The sequence below is a fragment of the Cebus imitator genome, unplaced genomic scaffold (genome assembly GCF_001604975.1).
Source record: "Cebus imitator isolate Cc_AM_T3 unplaced genomic scaffold, Cebus_imitator-1.0 Scaffold61, whole genome shotgun sequence".
In the NCBI taxonomy this organism is placed as follows: Eukaryota; Metazoa; Chordata; class Mammalia; order Primates; family Cebidae; genus Cebus; species Cebus imitator.
The window spans coordinates 4,396,468-4,423,158 of record NW_016107376.1 but is presented as its reverse complement, the minus strand read 5'-3'; the positions used below and the strand labels follow the sequence as shown (position 1 = coordinate 4,423,158).

Sequence of the window (26,691 nt, the reverse complement as noted above, 5' to 3'; positions counted from 1 at the left end):
ACCAAGCAAAAGGGGAAACCCCTTATAAAGCCATCAGCTATCATGAGGCTTATTTGCTACCACGAGAACAGTATGGGGGAAACTGCCCCCATGATTCCATCGTCTCCGGCTGGGTCCCTCCCACAACATGTGGGAATTATGGGAGCCATAATTCAAGATGAGACTTGAGTGGGGACCCAGCCAAAGCATAGCAGGGAGAGCTTCTGACAAATGCAGTGGAAGGATTTCCTGAGAATGACGGAGTTCATATCCCAAATGGGAACCATATGCAATTTCATTTTTCTAGATCTCTCCTCTCAAAGCAATAAGGAGCATCTGCTGGATGGCTGTAACTATCTTCCGTTCTTCCTCATTCATGAACCTGTGAGGGCATTCACCCATGCGCTGGGCTTAGACTCTTGCATGGAGTTTTTTTTTTCCAGCCCTGGGCTTTATTCTGTACCAGCTGTGCTGTGACATCTTTTATTTTTCTCCTCCAAAGTCCACATGACTAAGCACAGAAACTGGTCTTTCCTGATGTAATTGCTTTTAGCACAGCCTGTAAGTCATGAATCTTTACCTGTTGATTTTTAGGAAAAGGTTTTTTCCCCCCAGTATGTTCTGCAAAATGCTATCCTCTCTTCAAATGAACTTTGCATCTTTCTGTCTTTGTCTACCTAGATGAACTTCCGCTTGGGTTCTCCTTGTTAGCTTTATTCTCTGTGGTCAAGAAGCATCTCTTTGCCCAGTGAACGTACTATGTGCGGTCGTTTTACACAGCTCTGGTGGGTGCAGCTGCTGCGTGCTTGCAGTCTGAAAAATGGAGTTTCCTCTGTGCTGCTGTGATGCTCCCTGTGTCCTGGAATGAAACAGTTCCAAGTCTTCTCACCATCCACTCACTGTGGGCTCTGTGGCAGGCCTGCAGGAGGCGTGGTTCATAGGATGAAGAAAGGGGAGCTGCTGCTGCTGTTTGTAATTGGAGACTAAGGTTGTTTGATGATGAGGGTAAAGAGTACATAGGAAATATCTCTAAAACCCATAATCAATCTGATGTGATCAAGACAGTAAATATCATGTAATGACTGTAAGCCAGTAATAGTTTCTGAAGACAGGGGTACCAGGTGTGAGAGGGCACAGGAGGAAGCAGAAGGCAGGAAGGTTGGTGAGGAACTCATCACGGGGCAGCTGGGTCTTATGGCTGCATAGTGTAAGAGAAAGGAAATACCTGGGAATGAATGGAGTGAGAGAGCAAAGATTAAGTACTTGGAACCTCAAAATAATCTTTTATTGTTTTGAGATAAGGTCTCGTTCTGTCACCTAGGCTTGAGTACAGTGGTGTGATCGTGCTTCACTGCCGTCTCAACCTGCTAGGCTCAAGCAATCCTCCCAGCTTAGCCTCTGAGTAGCTGGGATTACAAGGGTGTGACACCATGGCCCGCTAATTCTTTTTTTTTTTTTTTTTTAAACATACACAGGGTCTTGCTATTTGCCCAGGCTGGTCTCAAACTCCTGGGTTCAAGCAATCTTCCTGACTCGACCTCCCAAAGTGCTAGGATTTCAGACATGAGCCACCATGCCTAGCTGACCCTGAAAAGAATGTTGACACAACTGCCAACACTCAGAAACCCTGAAAAGTTGGAAGCTGGCTCTGAGTTAATGAGCTGAGTTTGTGAGTCTTTTTAACAAGGGGTCAACTGCCGTGCTGCTGGACTCATGCGTTACTCCGTCTTGGGTTCTTGAGTTGGGCCTGAGCCCCAGACCGTCCCTGTGGGCACACGTTTTATGGACTGATTGATCCCCTGTGACTGCTTATTTCCTTCAGACTTTCTACCACTGGTTCATGGAGAACTCTGCTTGCTGCCAGCCTGTATGCATCTTCGAGGACTGGAGTGACTTACTCTCTGCTGCGGTGCTGTGAACAGAAGGCTGTATCTTCTTTAGGTGTTTTTTTCACATACATCTCAGGCAGCTTCTATAAAAATCATAATGGTGGACATAAAGTTTTGTAGAAAGTCTTAAAAAATATTCTACCTGCTGACATTCTTTTTCATTTGCATTTGGAGGGGACCCAAGGCTGGGTGAGGGAGTGAGTAAAAGGGACAACTTGGGAGACAGATTTTTGGCAATAGAAAAGGACTCTTTTTTGGTGTATGGCTTGGCCTTTGTTTTTTTTTTTTTTTTTTTTTTTTTTTTTTTTTTTTTTCTTCTTCTTTGAGACAGAGTCTCATTCTCTCGCCCAGGCTGGAGTGCTATGGCACAATTCGGCTCACCACAACTTCTGCCTCCTGGGTTCAAGCAATTCTCCTGCCTCAGCCACCCAGGTAGCTGGGATTATAGCCATGTACCACCATGCCTGGCTACTTTTTGTACTTTTAGTAGAGGTGGAGTTTCACCATGTTGGCCAGGCTGGTCTCAAACTCCTGACCTCCAGTGATCCACCCGCCTCAGCCTCCCAAAGTGCTGGGATTACAGGCGCGAGCCACTGGCCTTGTTATGTTCTATTTTTGAAAGCAATAAAGCCTGAAGCTCAATTTGTTTTTGATTAGCTGTAGTTGCTGAAAAGAAATCCTTTGTCTCCAGCAAAGACAGAGAGGAGGAGTTTATGTAGCAGTAATGTGTTCACTGATGTTTGATGTGGCCTCTGTAATGGAGGACAACAGTAAGAAGCAAAGGCAGTGCTCTAGAGGAGCCCAAGGCAATAATAGATAAATGAAAACTGTGCTGGATTCAAAAGATGGGATTTGGGAGGATGAGGCAGGTGAATTACTCGAGCCCAGGAGGTTGAGAGCAGCCTGACCAACATGATAAAATGCCATCTCTACCAAAAAAAAAAAAAAAAATTAATAGGGCATGGTGGTGCCCACTTATAGTCCCAGCTGCTCAGGACGCTGAGGCAGGAGGATCACCTAGGCCCCAGATACGTTGATGCTGGAGTGGGCTGTGATTGTGCCACTGTCCCCCAGCCTGGGCGACAGGGGGAGACCCTATCTCACAAGAAAAAACAATGAAATTTTGAATACATCTGGAATGATGGCTGAGTTATCTCTTGTATTGTAGGTGAGCCGTTGAAATTAGAGGGCCTGAGTTCTGAATATGACTGAGCTACATCTGTTCTTATGAGGTTCTGGACAGCATCTGCGTGTGTGTGCGTGTGTGTGCGTGTGTGTGTGTGTAGCTTAGCTCTAAGACATAGAGCTAGGGTATTAGAGGCTGTCTTACTATTTTTTTATTTTTTATCTTTTGGTGTTATAGAATAAGCTTTTTTTTTTTTTTTTAAGACAGAGCTCTACTCTTATGGCCCATGCTAGAGTACAGTGGCTCACTGCAACCTCCGCCTCCGGGGTTCAAGCGATTCTCCTGTCTCAGCCCATGGAGTAGCTGAGATTACAGGCGTACACCACCACGCCTGGCTAATTTTTGTATTTTAGTAGAGATGGCGTTTCATCATGTTGGTCAAGCTGGTCTCGAACTCCTGACCTCAGGTAATCTGCCCATCTCAGCCTCCCAAAGTGCTGGGATTATAGCCGTGAGCTACCACGCCCCACCAATAAATTATGTGTTTTCACAACTAGGACTTTCTAGGGCTCATATGAAAGCATGCAAAAATGCAGTCACTGGGAAGACTTTAGTCAAGCCATTGACAGCTTCTGGCACAAAAGAAGGAACTGAGAGACAATCTCACTGGTCCTGTGAATGTTTGTGTGGACCGAGAAGCTTTTCCTAGTCACAGGACAAGGCTGGCTGCCCTGCAGTTCGTCTTGCATGTGACATCTGTCCTGCACACAGCTGGCAGCTCCTGTGAGCTGCACCCTGAGAGAACAGCCAGACATCCTTCGTTCCTCACCATAGTTCTTCAGCAACTCCCCTTTTTCCCAGTTCCACGTGTATATTTAAATTGGGAACACTTCATATTTTAAGAAACTAAAATATATAAAAAAGTTTAAAAATCTCAGTGCAAGTATAAATCACATCTGTCACTACACTGCCAACTCGCCTCCATAATCCCATAATCCTGGCAGTCAGTAGACAGAATTGAAACATGTCAGTAGGTCTTTGAAGTTGTGACATCGTACGTGTAATTGTACTGAATGGAACAGATTCATGGAGAATCTTCCATTTTACTGATGGCACCAAAAACATATGCTAATATAACCTCGTGACTCACCAGTCATTAAACCACTTATATTGTATTTCCAGTGATAATTGTCAAGGCATGAAAGTGCAGAACGTACTCCCAGGGAGAATTTCTGGAGTGCTGGCAAATTAACACTCTGTCATGTCTTGGGGGTCAGAAGATTTTCTTATATCAGCTGTCTTGCTAATATTTGACTCAGTCATTATTTGGGAAGATTTTCTACACGTGTTAATAGTTGCTGAGCTGTATCCCATTTTTTAAGATCCAATGGAGAGAAATGTATTTTTATTATCTTAAAATCAACACATATACTCAGAAAAATTAAAATATACAACTAAGCATAAAAAAAATTCAATACTATTAATGCCTTGGTATATGTTTTGCCAGGTCCTCGGCTGTGTACGAGTGTTGTAGAGTGACCAACTGTAGCAGTTTGCCTGGCACTGAGGACCATCCTGGGTTACTGGGCTCTCAGTCTCAAACTAGACGTTGTTGGGTCAGCTGGGAGATTGGTTCATATAGACAGACCCCTTGTGTACACATGGATTTACCCACACTGTAATAAGTGAAATTACTTTATTGAGGACCCCAGTGCAGGGCCAACACTAAGTTTTTTCTATGCATTATTCTCAGTTTTCAAGAGGGAAACCCGCTAAGCTCATGCCTGTAATCCTGGGAGTTTGGGAGGTCGGGTCTTCCAATGCTTGAGGCCATGAGTTAAAGACCAGCTTGGATAATGCAGTGAGACCCGGAACCTACAAAGAATTCTCTGAGTGTGGTGGCACACACCTGCAGTCCTAGCTACTCAAGAGGCTGAGGCAGGAGGATCACTTGTGCCCAGCAGTTTGAGACTGCAGTGAGCCATGGCTGAAGCACTGTACTCCAGCCTGGGTGATGGAGCAAGACCCTGTCTCTTAAGGAAAAATAAAAAAGGAGGAAAACAAAGGCTTAGGATGGTGTTATAAATGTTTTAAAATTTTATTTATTCATTTATTTTGAGATGGAGTCTCACTTTGTCACCCAGGTTGAAGTGCAGTATTGCTATCTCAGCTCACTGCAACCTTTGCCTCCCGGCATCAAGCAATTTTCCTGCCTTAGCCTCCCAAGTAGCTGGGATTACTGGTGCCCATCACCATGCCTGGCTAGTTTTTTATTTTTAGTAGAGACGGGGTTTCACCATGTTGGCCAGACTGGTTTCGAACTCCTGACTTCAGGTGATACACCTGCCTCAGCCTCCCAAAGTGCTGGGATTACAGGCATGAGCCACCATGCCCCGCCAGAATGGTATTTTTAAATTAGTGAATGTCCTTTTATAATGTTTAGTCTGTTCTCCTGTTGCAGTAGAGTTGTGATGTAAACTCTTAGCCACATACATGTATGTTTTTTCCTAGTTTGTCATTAAAAAAAAAAAAAGTTGGGGTTTTCTACATACAGACATTATATCATTTATGTGTTAATACAATCATTTTCCTATTTTATGTGATGCTTAGTCTTTTTCCCTCCAAAGACCATATAAAAAGTCTCTTGTAACTTTTCATCAGAATTTTTGGGTATCAAATGCATTGGGGATGTACTTTAGCATAAGATATGAGGTAGGGATTTAACTAAGTTTTTTTCTCATGGATACAGGTGGACACACAAATCCACCCTTTTCCCTTTGATTTAAAATTCACATATTAAACACATACTGACACAGACATGCGTATACACATGTACACATACATGAACACATTTCTGTACCTTCCATTCTGCTCCATTGGTCTCTTTTTGAAGCTGTATCCCACTCTGCTAATTATTATAGGTCAAGGATAAGGACAGGATGAGAAGAAGAAGTATTACTTGTCTAGGTGTGGTGGCTCACACCTGTAATCCCAGTACTTTGGGAGGCTGAGGTGGGTGGATCACCTGAGGTCAGGAGTTTGAGACCAGCCTGGCCAACATGGTGAAACCACATCTCTACTAAAAAATGCAAAAATTAGCTGGGCGTGGTGGCAGATTCCTGTAATCCCAGCTACTCAGGAGGCTGAGGCAGAAGAATTGCTTGAACCCGGGAGGCAGACGTTGCCGAGAGCCAAGATCGCTCCACAGCACTCCTGCCCGAGCTACACAGCGAGACTCCGTCTCCAGAAAAAAAAAAAATTAACCTTAACCCTAGGAAATATGAGAGTAAAGATGAGCCTGTAGGTAACAATTTAGCCATGAAAACTTTCCTCCAACTCAACCCTACCGTAAGTATCTGGTGATGTTCCCTGGGAGAAACTGTCTATGTTTCAAAGTCATGTGTTGATGATTTGCAATTCCCATAGAAACAGGCCTTGGAGACCTACAATAAGACTTAACCTTGTAAAGCTCTTAATTGCTGTAACAGACAGTTTTTAGCCTTTTGTCTGTTTTATTGCTACACAACACCAGACAGGGATGGAACTTACACTGGTCTTTTATGTCGAAGGCTTGGAGCATTTCTGTTTTTGTTTTTTGTTTTTCCCTTTGGATTCCTTCTATTTTGTCACTACAGTTTTGGTGTGAAGGGGTAATGAGGACAGTGATACCAAAACTGCAGAGAGCAAATTGCTGCAATTTTAAGAGTATCGCAAAATCCGAGATTCTGGTCCTATTCTCAAGTGTCTCAATGGAGTATTCCAAGTTTTCTTTTTTCATCTTAAGTCGTCTTTTTCATCTTAACTATGGTACCAACAATTATTAAAGATAGAAATAAAAATATCAGTGACACTGCTTCGTTGTAGTGATAGATGGTTTCCTTGTTTAGTGGTGCTCATAAGACCCTAAAGCTGTTTTCTTTCTGTTTGCTCGGTGATTGTAATTTAAGCTATTTCATGTTTCTTTTTTTAAGGCGCTGAGCAGAGAGACAAATGATACCTCATTTTCGTATAATTTCTTAGTGATTGCAAATTGATGTCTTATCCAAAACATGCTTGGCTTGTTTGCAGTTTGCTTTGTCTATTGAACTAATAATGTTAGTTTGAAAAGTGTATCAGGTTTTGATAAACATGACAATTGTTTTGTGTTCAAGTCTTTGAGAGTGGGTGAAATTTTTTGTTTGGCTGTGTTTTTTTCACTCAGATGCAGCAAAGGAATCTGAAATAGCCTAAAAGACAATGAGCTACAATTGAGGCTTTGTTGGAGCTTATAATCAACTCCATGCATCCTAAAAAACTTCATTTAGTTGGTAAAGACTGCATTAGCAAATGAGGTTTAAAAGTCAAATATCAATGAAAGGTATAAAATATAAATTAGGTTGGGCAGTCAGTGCCCAATAACAAAAATAGGCAGGAACTTCCTTCCTAAAATAGTGGAATGTGCCATTTGTTCTGAAAGCATGTAGCAGAACTGTGCTAGGAGACATTCCAGGGGCCTCTGTTGCTCACTTAGTGTTAGCTAAGCAAAAAAAAAAAAAGTTGAATGAATGTATTTGAAACTGAATGTGCCCCTCAAGTAACTCATCCTCCTTCTGATTCTAGATGGTTTTTTTCCTTTAATTCCATTTTTCAACCCCTGAAATAAAACCAATTGGAATCATCTTTCTGTCCTTCTCTGTGTACCCCATATCCAATGAGACCCTCAAGCCCCCGTCCTGTTGATCTTTCTTTCCTGGGCTTTTTCACCTTCCTTCTTCCCTTCCCTAGTCAGGGGCCTCATCATTAGTGTATTTTTCCATCTTTGGTCTTTCTTTTCCTACCGTTCTGATACGTGATGCCAGACGGATGTTTCTGAACACTGATTTTCAAATTTCGTGCCCAAATAGCATCCAGTCCTTTTAGGAATTGGAAGCATGTGCAGAAGGATCGCTCACTACAGCTGCTGCAAAGAAGCAGCTTCCAGATTTGAATGTGATTAGCTATTCGGGTAACCAATCAACTGTGAGGCCATTACGTGCATATTTTGTGGCTGAAACCAGTATCCTTGAATTTCTTCCAGAAGCCACTGATTTAAATTTGAACTAATAGAAGATGTGTCCCTGGTTAGCTGGTGGTATTTAATTCTAACATCATAATTGCATGAGGTCATATTCAATCTTGACAGAAATTTTGAAGGTGAAACCTGGTTTCTTGGTCTGTTGTACTGGAGATTCGTTGTATTGACTCTAATCGCCAGTTGCAGTGAGTGAGATGGAAACATTCCTTAACTTAGAGAACGGTGAACACCCAGCATCACTGGCTTGCTCGGAGTGTCCTTTTGACCACACAGTTTCCTTTTTGCTTACCAAACAGCCTGTAATCTGGTCTCTTACTGCCCCTCACCTGTCACATGCACGTAGATGGTACTGAGTTTTGATCTTGGCATATTTTCTTTTTCTTTTCTTTCATTTCCTTCTTTTTCTTCCTTTTCTTCCTTCCCTTTCTTCCTTTTTTCCATTCCTTCCTCCTTTTCTTTTTTCCTTTCCTTCCTTTTCTCTCCTTCCTCCTTTCTTTTCTTTTCTTTCATTTCCCGCCCATCCCCTCCCCTTTCTTTTCAAGAGTGCTGTTCTGTGGCCCAGACTGTGTCATGATTTTGGCTCACTGCAACCTCTGCCTCCCAGCTTCAAGCGATTCTCCCACCTCAGCCTCCTGAGTACCTGAGACTATAGGCGTGCACCACCACACCTGGCTAACTTTTTTTATTTTTAGGAGAGGCAGCGTTTCACCAAGTTGGCCAGGCTGTTCTCAAACTTCTGATCTCAAGTGATCTGTCTGCTTCGGCCTCTCAAAGTGCTGGGATTACAGGCATGTAATCCCATGAGCCAACATGCCCAGCCCAGATCTTGGCATATTTTCTAAGAAAAATCGAGAAATTGACATTGTCTTTTACAAATCTGGCTTTTGCAAAGTTGTCTCTGTGAAAGGATCTCCTGAATTAGTTCACAGTTGGGTAACGAGATGAGTTTGAGATTTTGGATGTTGAATCTGTGGTGTAGGCACTCCCCGAGATGGCATGTGTGTGACTTTGGCAGCCCCCAGTGACCCGTACTCCTTGGTGCTCATGTCCTGGCATGGTCACCTCCCTCACTGACTCTGAGCTTGGCTATGTGTGTAATCTTGGCCAATAGAACATCAGCAAACATGATGCAAGTGAAGGTGCGCTTGGCTCTCACACTTCAGGACTTGTCCTTTTGGATCCTTCTAGAATCCAGCTTCTGTGATGTGGGGAAGTCCATGTGAAGAAGAACTGAGGACCCTAGGTGCAAGCCCAGCTGAACTCCCAGCCAGCAGCCAGGGCCAGCTGTCAGCTGTGCAAACAAGGCCATCTGGAACTTTCCACCATCACAGTGACTCAGCCTTGACAAAGACCTCTCCATTCTCAAAATACCATTGATGTTCATGCCATAATTTCAATTACAGCATAACAAATAATGATAACAGGCATAATAGCAAACCTTAATGCAGCATTTGCTATGCCACAGTCACACGGATAACTTGTTGATTGTGTGACTGCAACTCTGGTGGCAAAAATGCTAAGTTTATTTTTTTTCCCTGATCACTGACTTAAACCATGCTTTATCAAATTTCCTTTACCCGTCTTTTGACCACTTCTTCTCAGGAGCAATTCATTCCACAAATACTTATGGAATTTCCACTGTGTGTTAAACACAGGTGATACAGTAGTGAACAAAATGAGCAAACGTCCTTGCTTTCAGTGAGTCTACATCCTGGTGGAAAATACAGTTAATAAACAATGAGTGGATGAGTTAGCTTGGAATTAGTTATATTCTGGAAATGCTCTTTTTTTGTCTTATTTTGTTTTTTGAGACAGCCTCCGTCTATCACACAGGCTGGAGTGCTGTGGAGTGATCTCTGCTCACTGCAACCCCCGCCTCCCGGGTTCAAGTGATTCCCCTGCCTCAGCCTCCCAAGTAGCTGGGGTTATGGGTACTCTCCATCATGTCTGGCTTACTTTTTATTTTTATTTTTAGTAGAAACAGGGTTTTACCATGTTGATGAGGCTGGTCTCGAACTCCTGACCTCAAATGTTCCACACGCCTCAGCCTCCCAAAGTGCTGGGATTATAGGCAAGAGCCACTGAGCCACTGCCAGAAATATTCTTTGACTTAGAGAATGGTGAAAACGCCCAACATCATTAGCTTGCTGTGAATGTCCTTTTGACGATGTAGAACTTGCTTTTTTCTGATTCTTTTCCCAACAGACAACCAGTAATTTGGTCTGTTACTGACTCTTACCCACTATGAGGGCCAGCCACATGCACATAGATGGTGTAGCCTAAATAAAGCAATGAGAGTTGACGTGACCAGGCCCTTGCAGGCTAGCTGCAGCTCTCATCCTGTCACTTTCACGGTCAGGGAGAAAGCCCTTCCTGGGATGTGCTGGTCTCACAGCAGAGGGAAAAGAGAGGTGACACAGCCATAGGATGGCTTTGCAGCATCTGCTTAGGAGGAGCATGCATCACTTACTCTCACATTTCATTGGTCAAAGCAGGTCATATGAACACTCCTGATTGGCTGGGGAAACAAACAGTTGTGAGCATAAATGTATATTCTACCACAGTTAACAAAACATGCCAGATGTAGATGAGGGTTAAGTAGGAAAAAACAAAAAAGAAGGAAATGGAGATGTGGGGAGTTCAATTTTAAATTGCATGGCCAGGGGTAGACTTCTTTGGAAGGCAACATTTAAGTCATCTGAAGCAGGTAAAGGGAAGAGCCTTGGAATAGCTGAACAAAGAGTTTCAATAGGTGGATGTGGTGGCAGGTGCCTTTAATCCCAGCTACTCAGGAAACTGAGGCACGAGAATCGCTTGAATTCGGGAGGCAGAGTTAGTAGTGAGCTGAGATCTCACCACTGCACTCCAGCCTGGGTGACAGAATGAGACTGTCACCAAAAAAAAAAAAAAAAAAAAAGAAAAAAGGAAAAAGTTGCAAAAAGAGGGAAAGCAAGTGAAAGGCCCTGACGCAGCGTGCCTGGTGATTTGAAGAACAGCAGAGAGGCCAGTTGTAGCTGGAACCTATGGATGTCTTTGTGGGGTGGCTCCTGGAAACGGAATCTGAGAAGAAATGAGGGTGGGTGAAGATCATGTGTAAGACAAGCCCAAGAGGGTTTTGAACAGGAGAGTGACACGATCTGACTTGTGTTTAATAGGATCATTCTGTCTGCTGTGTTATAAACAGACATAGCGGGACAAAGTGGAAAGCCAGAATATAAGCAGGGGGGAGCTTTTTATAGTCATTCAGGTGATAGCTACGGTGGTTTGTACCACAATGGAAGCAGGGTGATGGTGAGAAGTGGACGGATCGTGGATATCTTTTGAAGGGAGAACTGAGAATCACTTTTGGTGGTTTGACTGTGGGATGGAGAGAGAGATTGAAGATGATGCTAAGGTTCCCTAACTTTCAGCTCACTGAGCAGTCATTAAAATCACCATAATCTGAACCATCGGTTTCAAATTGTCAGGCTCAGCTTCCCCCATTTCCCACTCTGCCTCAGTTAGTACAGGCCTGAAGGGGAAATTGGCTGCTGGGATGGAGGATGGGGGAAGTGCTTGCGGTGGATCCAGGAAACCACCTCTTACACCCATCGTTCATCGATCTTCTGATGTGCCAGGGTGAGGAGGGAGGACAGGGAAGGCAGTGCACCTTCTTTCTGGGATGAGAAAGCCTTGCAGACCTCTCCTGGGAGGTTTCTTCTTATTTTCTGGCTAACAATGAGCCACCATCGGTGTTCTCTGTTCAGTGGATTCCCAAATGCTGCTCTCTCAAGTGGGTACCCGGGCAAGTTCTTTAGGATGTGCTGAAGGGCCTCCCTTCTGCACAGGTTTTCAACATATGAAATACTAGACTCCTGGTTGGCTGCTGTCCCAGCTGGACCACCTGGAGATCAGCAAGCATGGCTCCCTTCCCTGGGGTCCTAGAAGGTGGAAATGCAGGCTGCCCCACTGCCATGCCGTGCCTTCTCCAATTCTCTTCCTTCCTGTTCAGCAGGGCAGACCCCCTCACTGCTGTCTAAGAAGGTCTTTTATTCTTGCAAACACCCACTATCTCACAAAGTGTTTCTTTTGATGCATCCCTCTTAGTTTCAGGGAAGGGAGGCAACCCACTGTCTCCCAAACCCAGGATGTATAGGGCGGGCATGGTCTCTCACCATGAATATTACACTTGCAGAAAGGTGACAACCCCAGAGGCCCTCTCTGCTCCTCTTCTTTCCCCTCTGATTTTCTTACACAAAGAAAGGTGGGTAGAACCCTGGTTGGTGAACCAAGAAGCAGAGCTCAACCAGAAGAACCAATTAGGATCTTTTTCTTTTCTATTTTTTCTTTCTTTCTTTTTTTTTTTTTTTTAAGACAGTCTCGCTCTGTCACCCAGGCTGGTTGGAGTGCAGTGGCGCGACCTCAACTTACTGCAGTCTCTGCCTCCCAGAGTCAAGTGATTCTCCTGCCTCAGCCTCCCAAGTAGCTGGGATTACAGGCATGCACCGCCATTTTGGCGGCTAATTTTTGCAATTTTAATAGAGATAGGGTTTCACCATGTTGCCTAGGTTGATCTCGAACTCCTAGCCTCAAGCCATCTGCCCACCTTAGCCTCCCAAAGTCCTGGGATTCTAGGCGTAAGCCACTGTGCTTGGTCCCAGTTAGAATATTGCATGTCCAGTTGGCAGGGAACTGAATGCAGAAGGAAAAAAATCATAATCTCGTCTGTCATGAAGACTGTGGACTCTCTATTCATCAGTTTCGCCTTGCGCTGGGCTCAAGGACAAGTAGGTCCAGTGTGCTACTTCCTAGTGTGGAACCTGGGGCCTTCACCTCTGGGTTTTACTGTCTCATCTGTGTGGTACGGATGCAGCATGGTCTCTACCAAGTACCCTTGGCCTTCCTTTCTAGATAGACCCCTCCTCCCTGCTGTTTGGAAATTCCCCCATCTCGAATTCCACTTCTTTGGGGCTGTCTGGTTTTGACTCCTAACTACCCTTGATCTTGCCTGTCCTGGTTATGATACCCTTTCTTCTTAAAAATATTGAAACTAGGTGTTTGCATTTGGCCTTCTCCCTCTTCCTTTCCTGCCAATCCTCACCTCCTTTCCTTGGCAGCCTCCTGAGACATCTGGGTACCAGCCAGGCTCACGCTCACCTCCAGTCCTCTGTGGAAGTGTGCCATGGGCCCCATGTCATCCTGTTCCACTGTGATCAAACCCCTGTGCAACCAGAACTAAAGCCTCAAGGTGTGGTTCGATACTAGGAGAGAGACAGCACCCTTTCACCTAAAACAATCTTCCCTATCTCATTGCCAGAGGTTTTGACCCAGTCTTGCAGCCCACCCTGAAAACCACCATGTCATGTGTGTACCTATGCAACAATCTGCAAGATCTGCACATGTTCCCCAGAACTTAAAGTACAATAAAAAAAAATCTCGCCAATGAAGATTCATTGGAATCACTCAATATTGTCATTCTGGAGCACAGTGGGGCTGGAGTCCGTTGCGTCTTAGTATGTCACTTTCATTCCCTGCTCATCTCCTATCCAGGGTTAATTCCAGCTGTTACGTTTACCCAGGACAGGAAAACTCATATCCCCAGAGTTTGATAGAAAAATCAGTTCACGAAAATCTCCTTCTTCAGTGAATGAAGATTATAATGGTTAAAAAGGGATGTTAAATAACCTTTCAACATGCCACTACTGAGTTCCAGTTTTGTTTCATGAAGTGTTACTAGAACTACAGATGTAAAGAGATCAGGTTGCTGCATCTGAGAGGCTCCAAACTTATTGCAGAGCTTGTTAACACTGTGAGACCACAAACCCATTTTTAGAAATATGCTGGAAACTGTTGCCCTCTTTGCCCCATTCCCTAAAATGTTGGCTTGTTGGAGAGCTTGAGTATTTTATTTTGGAACTCATTTGTCTAAGGCTGGGTAGCTAGGACCTCTGTCTGCCAGAGATCCACTCTGACCTCAGTCGTCCACTATGCTAACTTCTAGCCCTAGGCCCTTGCAAAGACATGCTGTATATTTCAATTAGGATTTCAGTACTCTGCCAGCTAAGACAAGACAGTACCAACTTTCTTGAAATTGTAAAAATAAGCAGATTAAAAAGGTGTGACAGTAAGTAAATAGAAACACTACTACATTGTTTTGTTTTTCCAGAGCAGTATGATTTTTAATGGGACATATTTCTTCTATTAAATTTTACTATGTATAACTTATACATGGTATAATAAATAGATGTATTTATAGACAAAATGTTTTAATTTCACAAGGCAGATGGAAGTTGTTCACATTTGCTTTGTGATTCAAAATATTTGTTTAGAATTAGTCAATTGATTTAATATGCAACATTAGTTAGTGCGAACAAGATGTGCAATTGACAGGGTGGAAAAATTTATTGTGCATCTAAGTATATAAGCAATGTGTTGATAGAATGATTTGGTGTTCTTCAGTATAGATGTTTGGTATTAACGCTGGTTCAGAACATAGTGAAAAAATATTTGTTCTGTTGGTTTTATACTCAGGTCAAAATTCCTTCATAGCAGATCTTTTTCATGCTTAGAAAATTCAGTTATATAATCTGACGTGAGTTATATAACTGTACTATGTTACATGTCAGTGAGCCATGTATGTATTTTTCTATTGATACTGATTTTCCATAGACCGAGCTGGTGTAAATGTTGTGTGCAGTTGGAAGTGTCTCCTAGGTACATGTGGCAACATCATGTCTTCTCCATTCTATCTGCTTCATGAGGAATAGACAAACATTTGCTGACCAGCTAATATGTGCTAGAATAATTTATGCTTAGCTTCTTATTTAGTATGTACAGGCATGTTCAATTAATTCTTGTGAAAGAATAAAGATGGATGTTATTTTCAACTCCATTCTATTTATGGAAGTGTTCAGTGAACCACCCAAATTCATACTAGGAAGGAGCTGGTCAGAGGTGAGTCTCTCACCTCTGGTCTGGTCTTCATTGCTTCGCACCTTGCAAAGTTGCCTGATCTTTGAAAGTGTGGGTGACATTGACTGTCCTCAGGGCTTGGCACCACACTGTGGTTCACGGGAACTCAGGGGGCAGAGTATGGGGACTGTCCAGCTGGCCTCGTGTCTTAGCTGCCATGTTCTGATTGTGTGGTTCTGGGCATTCATTCATTTTCTGCACTTCAGGTGTGCCACTTATAAAACAGGGACACTCATGCCATGGGACTGTGGAAAGGCCATGGGGCAAACCTAGTTACTAACTCAGAGGCACTGTAAGAAATGGTATCTATACTGATAAACTTAAGACTGAGAAAGTAATACTTGACAAACTGGGGGAGTTAATGCTGATGTTTATTATACTGTGACGTGTTTTTGATGGCCTTGTTTTTATGTCTTGTGTTTTTCTATTTCTTTGACTGTCATGTCCCCATCACTTTATGCTTCCTGACCATCAGGTGTCTCTTTATTGCACCCTGCTCTGTGATTGTGTGAGGGGACACTTTATGGTGTTGTGTCCCTGAAACCACCTCTTGACCCCACAGTTCTTTTAAATTTGCATGTAACTTTTTTTTTGAGACAGGGTGTTGCTCTGTTGCCGAGGCTGGGGTGCAGTGGTGCAATCCTGGCTCATTGCAGGCATGATTACTCTAAATCCATGCCCTTGCTTGCTAAACTGCCACTGAGGCCCCCATTTCAGGTGTTCACTAAGAAACAGGCACCTCAGTGGCAGTTTAATGGAAACCCTGAGTAGGAATAAATCCAATGAATGACCTGCAACTTTGTTTTTTTTTTTTGAGACGGAGTTTTGCTCTTGTTACCCAGGCTGGAGTGCAATGGCGTGATCTTGGCTCACCGCAACCTCCGCCTCCTGGGTTCAGGCAATTCTCCTGCCTCAGCCTCCTGAGTAGCTGGGATTACAGGCACGCACCACCATGCCCAGCTAATTTTTTGTATTTTTAGTAGAGACGGGGTTTCACCATGTTGACCGGGATGGTCTCGATCTCTTGACCTCGTGATCAACCTGCCTCGGCCTCCCAAATTGCTGGGATTACAGGCTTGAGCCACCACACCCAGCCATGACCTGCAACTTTCTATACTGAAAACTAGAAAGCATTGGTCAAAGCAATAAATAAATGGAGTAATATACCGCATTCATAGATTGGAAGAGTCAATATCACGGTCAATTCTTCCCAAATTGAGATTTAAATTCAATGAAATCTTAATTAGAATCTCATTAGGGTTTTTTTTTTTTTTTTTTTTTTTTTTTTTTTTTTTTTTTTTTTTTTTTTTTTTTTTTTTTTTTTTTTTTTTTTTTTGGATTTGATGATCTGATTCTTCAATTTATATAGACAGTGAAAGGAACTGAAAGTAGCCAAAATAATCTTGAAGCAGAAAAACAAACTTGGAGGAATTAATGTCTCAGATTTCAAGATTTTATATAGCTGAAATAACTAAACGTGATGTGTGCACAAGGAGAGATGAACCAGTGGAACAAAACGGTTCAGGAACAGACTTGCAAACACATCTGATTTTTAACAAAGGCTCTACTACAATGAAATAGGTTAGTTTTGTTGATTGTTAATCAGTGTTTATTTGAAAATAATGGGCCTTAGACCTGTCTTATTTCATACACAGAAATTTAATTTAAAATGGATAATAGACCTAATGTGAAAAGTAAAACCATAAGTTTCTAAAAATTAGGATAATAATTTGTGACTTTGCAGTAGTCAGATTTCTTTAAAAAGATACACAAAAAATACTATTCATAAAAGAATGATAAATAGAAACTTACTGAGAATTTGTTCATCAAAATACAACATTAAGAGAGTAAAAAGGCAATACAGAGACCAGAAAAAGATATCTTCATTTTATATATATGAGACAAAGGACTTACATTCAGAATATATAAAGAACTCCTACCAATCAAAAAGAAAAAGGCAACCAAATGTAGAAATAGGCAAGAGACTCACATGTAGTATTTTACAAAAAAAAGAGATCCGCATGATCGGTAAGCATTGAAATGGCACTTAATTAGCCAGCAAGGAAATGCAAATTAAAACTACAATGAGATATCACACCTTCAGCCATTAGCTTTTTTCTTTCCAATCATTTGATATTTTATTTCTTTTAATTGCCTTACTGTACTGGCCAGGACTTCCAGAGGACAGTGCTGTGAAGAATGGGTAAAAGGACAGTTGTCATAATCCTGAACTTGGGGAGAAAGCATTTAATATTTCACCATTAAGAATGTGTTTTTTCTAAATACTCTTTATCATATTGAAAAAGCTCCCTTCTAGTCTGTTTACTGAGATTTTTAAAAATCATGAACAAGTTTTAAATCATATCAAAATGGTTTTTCTCCCTCTGTTGAATCATGAGTTTTCTGTTAATGTGAAAAATGCTTATTTTTAATACTAAACCAACTTTTCACTTCTGCCACAATCCCCACTTAGTCATGATATATTATACACACATACATGTATATACAATTTATTCATGTTTCATATTTGTATAGGATTTTTGTTCCTATGATCATGGGGAGTATTTGTCTATTTTTCATTTTTTTAATGTCCTTGTGAGGTTTTAGTAGTGTATCAGGGTCACTCTGCATTCATAAGATGAATCATGAAGTTATTCCTTCTACTTCCTGGAAACATTTGTTTAAGATGGGTATTATTTTTTTCCTTAAGTATTTGAAAGTATTTTCTAGTGAAGTCACCCAGGCCAGGGAGTTTTCTTTGAGGGAAGTTTTTAAATTACTGATTAAATTTCTTTAACAGATACAGGATTTCTTGTGTCAGTTCTGCTTTTGTTTTTCAAATTGTCTATTTAAACTGTTAAATTTAATTCAGCATAAGATAGCTCATTATCTTCTCCAGTTATTTTAATATCCAGATAATTTGTTTCCTTTTTGATCCTGATGCTAATGCTTTCTCATTTTTCTTGATCAGTCTTGTTAGATTTATTCATTTTATTGATTTTTCCCCAGAGACCTACCTTTTGGATTTGCTGGCTTTTTTCTATTATATAATCAATTTTCTATTTCATTGGTTTCTCCATCTACCTTTTATTCTCACAATTAAGTGTTTTTTAAGTTTATTCAGAGTTGTACAACCCTCACCATAATCTTAGAACATTGCATCACTTCCAAAAGAAATTCCATAAACAGTAGCAGTCACTCCTCAATCCTGTTTTCCTACTCTGTCCCCTCTCCAGCTCCTGGCAACTGCAAATCTACTATGTTTGCCTATTCTGGACATTTCACATAAATGGAATCATGTACACAGCCTTTTGTGACTGGCTTCTTCCACGTAGCATATTTTCAAGGGTCTTCTATGTTGTAGCCTGTGTCAGTAATTCATTCTTTTTAAATGTCAAATATTTTAAGTTCCATTGTGTATATATATACAGATGCTCTTTGACTTACAGTGGCGTTATGTCCTGATTAATCCATTGTAAGTCAAAAATGCATTTAATACCCAGATATACCCATTGTAAGAGTTGAAAAATTGCTAAGTTGAATCATTGTCAGTTGGAGACCGTCTATACTATATTTGCATATCCATCTATTAGTTGATCAACAGGTTATTTCTACTTTGTGATTATTATGAATAATACAAATATGAACATTCACAAAAAGTTTTGTGTGAGTATATTTTCATCATTTCTCTTGGTGATGTACCTAGGAGTTGGAATTAGTGAGGCATGTGCCATCTCTGTATTTTTTTGAGGAACTACAAAGCAGTTTTCTGAAGTGTCTTCACCACTTTACATCCCTGCCAGAGATGTGTGAGCATTCCAATTTGTCCCCATCTTCACCAACACTTGCTTTTGTATATCTTTTTTATTTTAGCCATCCTAATGACTACAATGTGATATTTCATGGTTTTCATTGATATTTTTCTAAGGACCAAGTAGGTTGGACATCTTTTCATGTATTGGCCATTTGTATATATCTTCTTTGGGGGAAATGTCTCTTCAAATCATTTGTCCATTTAAAATGGTTTTTTTTTTCTTTTTTTATTGTTATGAGTTCTTTATGTATACTGTATTCAAATTTCTTCAACTATTTTGCTAATGTTTTTCCCATTTATGGGTTGTCATTTTACTTTCTTGAGGGTGTCCTTTGACACACAAGTTTTTAAGTCCAGTTTATCCTTGTTGTCATTTGTGTTTTAAGAAACCATTGCCTAACCTAAGGTCATGAAGATTTACTCCTTTGTTGTCTTCTAGGGATTTTATAATTTTAGCTTTTATAACCAGAGATATAACCAATCATTTTAAGTTACTATTTGCAAATGGTGTGAGGTAGGGATCCAAATTCATTCTTTTGTATGTGGATACTCTTTTTTTGATTTACTTCATCTTATTTTGGGTTTGTTATTGAGATAAAAGCTTAGGTTCCCAATTTCCACGTTTTACTTTTCTAATATACAATATTTATTTAGTGTTATACATTTCATTTTTTTTGGCTGTCATATTTTCATTAACACTCAAGTAAAAATTATGTTTTCACTGCAATTTCTCTTTGACTCTTTGGTTATTGATTTAGTGGTCACTTAATTTCTAAGCTTTTGGGATTTTGTAGACTTACTTTATTGCCAGCATATAATCTAATTTGGTAAGCAGCCCACATGCATGTGGGAAGGAAATGTCCCCATGGCTGTTTAATGTAGTGTTCTACAGTAATCAATGAGATCAAGCTAAGGTCTAGGCATGCCTGCCATGTGATTAGAGGCAGCTTCAGATGATAATTCTAGCTTCCAGTTGCTGACTGAAGCAGACAAGCCACATATCCCCACCTTGCCCTGTTTAGACTCCTCAGCAAAGAATTTGTAAATTTAATACAGTGATTGTTTTATGCCATGAAGTTTTGGGATGATTTGTTATGTAGCAATGGCAAGAGAGCTATTCTATTTTGTAGGCTTGATGTTTATGAGAAAATCTATGCTTTTGTGTAATCCTTAAGGAATTTGGGATTATTAAACCAGAGTTTTAGAAAACAAATTCTAGCACAATATATTTTATACACATTTGGAAACAGCCAAGACGAGATTAAAATATTGACATTTTATAGCTCTAAGTTTAGTAGGTAGTATCATACTCCTGAACAGAGTGTCACCAAAAGTTATATATAAAATCTCATGCCTTTTCGTATGCTTAATTATATGGTAATTGTGTGTGTATGAAAGAAAACAAAGCCCAAACAGAAATTCACAAATGAAATATACTGTTGAAGGCAATGTTTGTTAAGTTCTGAAATGTAGAAGAGGGTACTACATAATTTCTGCTTTACAAGTGGAGGAAAAAAAGTATTTCTGGCTATCGTGATTTCAAACTGCTGAGCCACAAACCTATCAGAATACTGCAAATCTCTCTCTGAAGTAAACAGGCTTCTGCATCTTTGCTCACTGGTCTAGACAGCTGCCATGTGGGTTCCCGTGCTTCTGGCTGGCTCAGTTAGCAGATCTCTTAGGTAAGCATAAGGCCTGGTCTTGAGGTCCTGTATGATTTCATTAGGCATTTGTAGTGCTCTGTGGTCTCAGGGTTGCTAGGTAGAAACGTTTAAAAGTACAATTGTTTCTTTTGAGCCACTAAGGTAAAAAAATGCAAAGGTACAGTTAAAGAAAAAGGCGTTTATTTAGGCCATCGACTAGGATCATAATAAATAATGCAGTATACTGATGTAATAACAGATGTTCTCATGCATTTATCGTGGTTATAAATATACAAGAAAGCTGGCTTATGGGGCTGTTAGGGCAAATTTGGAAAGGTGTATTTGGCAATTATACAGTAAAAGTTAACAGTGTTGACTATCAGACATTCTCTTTTCTATCAGTTTTTAGAATACACCCCTATACATCTGTGAATAAATGGTAATGGTCTCTTAGAGTTTCTATTTTTTTGTGAACATACCAGAGTTAAGTCAATTGTCAAAAGATCCAGGCTGACAATTTGTTATTTGTCAATATTTCCAATGAAAAACAGATATTAGAAAAGTGAACTCTTCTGCATTTCAATGTAGAGGCTGATATATTACAAGCCGGAATCATTCAAACAATAAAATGTGCCTCAATGAAATAAAAGTAGTTTATAAATAGTAACTCTGATACTCAATATACAAATGCTATATTATTGCATTTGTAATTTGGTAAGTAAATGACCGTATATCTGACTGCAAAAGTGATGAACTTTTTGATTAAAGCTTAATTTTGCTAGTAGATTTCATACCAAGGGTTAAAATAGGACAATCTTTAACATAAAGCTTTAGGGCACATAATTTAAACATATCTGAAACACTAAAAATGTGTTTTTAATTGTTATTTACAGTTAACCAATGATACCAGTGTTTAGCTTAATTCAGCCAATTGCCAGTCTTGACTCCCTCTTTCAACATCTGTTATTAAGATCTTCCTTATAAATACTTAAGCAAATTAATTTAGTGAAGGAGAGCGATCTGTGGTCCAGAGTAACTCAATGTATGGCCATTTGGTTTGGAGACAGCGTTTAATAGGAGTATCATCTGTCTGCAGCATGGGATCTTCAAAACCCATTACAACTGCCGTCCCTTCTACGTACATAACCTGTTGAACAAAATACCAAGGTCCATCAACAATCTTAGCAAATTCTTACGTGGAATGAAAAGCTTAGCAAATAAGGTATTACATATTGTTTCAAATGGAACTTTATATCTAATTTTATTTTGTTAGAAATTATGAGCAAGAATATCTGTTTACCAGTTAATATGAAAGTAAACTTGTAAATGATATTTAATTGCTAGCTGGCCAGGTGATTTTTAAGAATCATAAAACACATACGGACTGTTTCTAAGTAAAAACATTCTTCAAAGGATCTATAGCATTTGAAAGAAATGTTTAATGATCATATTTACATATGATTTATATAGGTCCTACACTTTAATACTGAGGTACTCAGATGCTCATGCTGCCCCATGAAATGGAGAGCTATGAAAGGAATATAGCTATTATGTGTTAGGGAAGAGGTCACTTTCTCCTTCTAATTTAAGTACTGAATTTCTAGAGCTGAAAACAATTGGCATGTTTGTCATCAAAATTTGCTATTATGGTATTGAGTGCATTTTGTACAGCATGAAAAATCATGGAGAAAAAATTAAAAAGGATGTCAGATACTATATATGCGGTGGCAATGATCACATAAATATATCCTGGCAGGTGAATACCAAGAAAAGTTTCGTTCTGATTAATCTACAATGAAACATGTTAAAAAAGTATCTTGGAGATAACATACCAACAAAACCCCTAACTCGTTACCAAGGGCTCACTGTGGACATTAAGGCACTCCTCAGTGATTCGACGCTAAGTGAAAAGAAACAGATATAGACTGTCTTTTTCCAAAGTACGTAAAATTATTTTTACACATTCACTGGCTGATACGGCTGAGTGTAATTACGTTCTTCCAAAATAAGAGCCATAAGCTATTTAATTAAGGAGTCAAAAGAAACAACTTTCTTATCCTTAAATGGTAGTTGCCTCTAAAACACATTAAATATAGGAATGGATTACTAGATCAGATAATTTTGTGTCATAAATCTACTCCTTTCTATAAAAGCTCTAAAGATATATTTTAATGTCAAATGCATTTTTGGCATCTTTAGTTAATATATTAGTTTCTAGTGCTGATGAAATAAATGTACATTAAAACTACAACCCTGGCTTTTCAGTCCCCAAAGCAAAAGTGCCTTTCCTGAAAAGTTACACACAAAGAACATAATTCAAGTTATTAGATACAACAGGCCCTGTTTTTCACAAAGAACTTCTCATGCTCATGTAATAGAGCAGAAGTGCCTGGACAAAGCACCATGACCCACCTCCACGGCCTCAACAAGCCTCGGATGCCGGGTGACTCAGACTCCATCCCACTTTGCCAGCATTTGCCTTTTGTCTGTTTCTTTTTTAATAGGACCTCCTTATATTTTTAGCTCCTGAGTAACTTCAAAACGCATTTCTGTGACTTAGTGACATCCATACTTTGCTTTATAGCTGTTGTATATTACTGTCATTTTCACAGTTCATCTGTTTTGTTTTCTAATCTTTTTTAGTGTCAGAAGCTCGTCACAAGCATGACTTGAAAACTTACTATATAGAGGCAGCATGGCCAAGCAGATCAAGGACAGGAGTGGGAATCAGGAACTCAGTTCCAATCCCTGCTCTGCCAATGACTTGCTGTGTGACCCTGGGTGAGTCACTTAATCTCCCTGTCTCAGATGCTTCATCTGTAAAATATGGATAATATTTGACCTATCTTGCAGGGATTGTGTGGGTGAATAATTAGTGATTATAAAGTACCTCCTATTACAAAGCTGTGCAAACGTCAAATTCTAGATGAAGCACTCATTCACACAGTAGAAAACAGCATCCAAGTGTTCTTGTTGACAATGTATATTCTTTGCTTATATATATAGATACTTGGACCTGATAAAAACATCCAGTTTATATTTTGTTATAAAGAGTACATTTTAGTCTTTTAGATTTGGTCTAATTAAAATTACGTACTTAATTTACCCTACCTTTTTTCTGTAACCTTCCACAATTTAGATACATGAAGCCAGCATGGGTAGGGCAAATTAAAAGGGAATGTTGGACCTTACTTCTTTCATATTAGCTATATCTACTGTAACTGATAGTTGAATAAATGCAAAGATAACAGACACTCAAAAAGGGGAAATCAATGCAAGTGAACTCTTGCTTTAAGCCAGGTAAGTACACTTGGCAGTCAATCACCTATGTGCTTTGTCAATGGTTTGCAAAGGAAAGCTGCAAAGCATAATGGGTAGGAGTATGGGCTCTGAGCTGGACTAAGTTCTACTCCCAGCTCTGTCATTTCCTGGCTACTTGACCTGTAAAATTGGGATATACAGACAACAATTACTTCATAAGGTGGTATGAAACTTAAAATATTTAATACAATTCCAGGTAAATGCTCAATAAGTGCTAGCTCCTAAGGTTATTTTTTCCAGTCAAAAATTTCAATGTTACCTTCCTTTCTTTAAATGGATCAGTAGCATCTTTCACCAGACTAACTGTAACGTTGCTTTGGAAACACGCTACATTGCCAAGGGTAGCAGTCTGCATGTTTTAGTCACGGTGAAGCTACTGCTCTGAAGTCCAATGTCCATCTCCAATGTAGGCTAACATGTACTAGTCAAATTGAAAGATGACCAATTCTAAAATGTGTCATCGTAGTAAAGAGACACCTGGAATAATCTTAGGTAGCAATTGTAGAGAATTGAGCATTGTTATATACTCACATACTGTACTTATTTCATCAACCCAGCTGAAGACCGATGACTACGTGAATTATCATACCTTTTCATTATAGTTTGACTGCTTCAATCCATTGTAGTGGTAGACAGTAAAAGATTCCGGACCACTGGAGCCCTATTATAAATAAAGTACTATTAAAACTTTATATATTGATATCAGGCAATTTCAAATCAACTGAAAGTAAAATGCTTGTTTTTCAAATCCTTATCCTTTGATTGAGGACTCATTTGACAAAACAAGCAATTTAGATTCATGGAGTTAACTACCAGGAAGCCCTGAAGGTGAGAGGTGCCTCTGAAGAAGATGCTGCGAAGTAGGGAAGGTTGATTTCTATTACAAGCTCCTCCACACTTAAACTTATGTTTTTAATTATGCATGTATCACTATATTTTTTTTTCAAAAGACAAGCTTCTAAAACACAAAAATAATTCCTAACACATCTCTTTTTCTATGTAAATAATTTGTTCCTCTCAATGAACAGAGAAAAGCAGTAGCATCACTTTTACTCAGACTAAATACACTTTCAGCATGTACCCATACTTCCAGTTTGGCACACAATATTGAATTAGTGGTTTCCTTTCCAAAAAATATCCAATACAGTATTTGAATATTGTTAACAATTAGTGAAAAGAATACTGTGCGAAAAAAACGCACACTGCTCAAGGCAACTTTAATGATATCCAATAAAGAAAGGATAGCCTATATACCACGAATAGACTAAACTTCTGTAGAAAAATGGGTGGTGTTATTCCCACTATCTTAACCTTGCTTTTTAATGAGCTAAAGACCAGGTTCAACCCTCTTAACCTAGCATTCAAGGCCATCACTGGCCTGGTTCCCAGTGATTTCCCTCAGTGCCTGAATAGATAGCCGTCGTCTTCCTGGCCATATCTGATGGATACAAGGGTGGACATGTGGCCTTCCTTCGAATTTGTTCCAACTGAAATTAAGGGAAGGCAGCTGTTAGCAACTGGAGCTTCAGCTCCTAGAGAAAGGCTGTGAGAATGCAGCCGCTTTAGAGGGAGGTGATAGGAGGTGGCGATGCTCCCAGTGCTGTTCAAGGGCTCCATAAGCACCTTCCCAGCGCTTGCCTCTTCAATTCACCTGAGCTACTCCTTCCCTTTGTGTATTTCCCTCTCACTTACTCCAATCCAGGTTGGGGTTCTGTGACCAGCAATCAAGAGTCTTCAAACAGTACAGGGCTTAATCTACCTTTTCAGTCTTATCTCCAACTACTCACCTTTCTGAATTCTGTTTTGGACAAGCATGACTCGTTTGCTCATGAAAAGATCTTTTGTTGGTCTTTGGTACATTCATGATTTTTTTTTTTTTTTTAACTCCTCTCTAAAATGCCCTCATCTCCTTCCTTTTCCAGACCGCTGTAAATCTTACTTTTTCTGTAAAGTTTTTCCTGAACACACTAGTTGGTTCTTTACTACACTGAAACTTAACCTTTATAACAAAAATTGTCTAAATAATTTGAGAATGAATCATACAGTACTTTGTATCATCTTTTCTATTGCTATTTTGAAAGACTTCAGCTTTTCATGTCTTATATTCCCAACTAAAGCCAAAACTTATTTTTTTTGTTTATATTCCACTGAAAATGCTTTCATGAGTCAATGCAATTAGTTACATAATTTGGCTCTTGACTATCAAAGTAAAATTATTTAAACTTAAAAAATAACCATTTTCCTGTAACTGAATATAATATCTATTTTCTATTTCCAGTAATTAACTGGCATAAAATACAGAAATACCAACAAAAGGTAGTGTGGCACAGTGGTAAAGTGCATAGACTATGGGGTTAGACAGACTATGTTGGATTTCTGAATCAGCTACTAAAATATTAGTGTATGACCTTAACCGTTTTAAGTTCTCTAATCCTGTTTCCTCATTGTCAAAATGAGGAAATATTAGTATCGAATTTAGAGGGCACACAGTGACCGATGAAGAATATGTGCTTATGAGCGCATGGGAGCTGCTTCTGCTATTCTTATCATAAATGAATGGTCTTGAAAAGATTATAAATATTCCCACTTTTCTGCTGTTTTTAACAGGAATATTATCTATTATATTCATAACTAAGAATCAATATTTCTATCAAATGTTCTGATACCAGCCTTGAAATAAAATTTTATCTCAAAGTTTAAAATGCTATAATTCTTTATCCAGCTATTTAGAACATCAGAGTCCAATATAAAAACAAAATCTAGTAGTCAGAATGTAAAAAAAGAGGGTATCACACTCTAGGGTCTAATGTTGGAAAACAAATGTTTCATGAAGCCTTTACCAAAGTTTAAAAAAGTCCAGTAGTCGAGATATGTGATACCCTCAGTTACTTTTTGAATCCTACCTCTTTAAGAAT

The 26,691-nt window shown here is 39.8% G+C and overlaps 1 protein-coding gene across 1 annotated transcript in view; it reads right to left on the bottom strand.

The window, feature by feature from the left end:
- Nucleotides 1–20,634: 20,634 nt before the first annotated feature.
- Nucleotides 20,635–26,691, bottom strand: part of MINDY3 (MINDY lysine 48 deubiquitinase 3) — an 83,505-nt gene continuing 77,448 nt past the window's right edge. Inside the window, exons 14-15 of the mRNA XM_017529739.2 lie at nt 24,366–24,437; nt 20,635–21,602 (exon numbers count right to left, since the gene is read on the bottom strand). Of these exons, the coding sequence (XP_017385228.1) occupies nt 21,453–21,602; nt 24,366–24,437 (222 nt within the window). The 3' untranslated portion in view covers nt 20,635–21,452. The remainder of the gene's footprint in view (nt 21,603–24,365; nt 24,438–26,691) is intronic.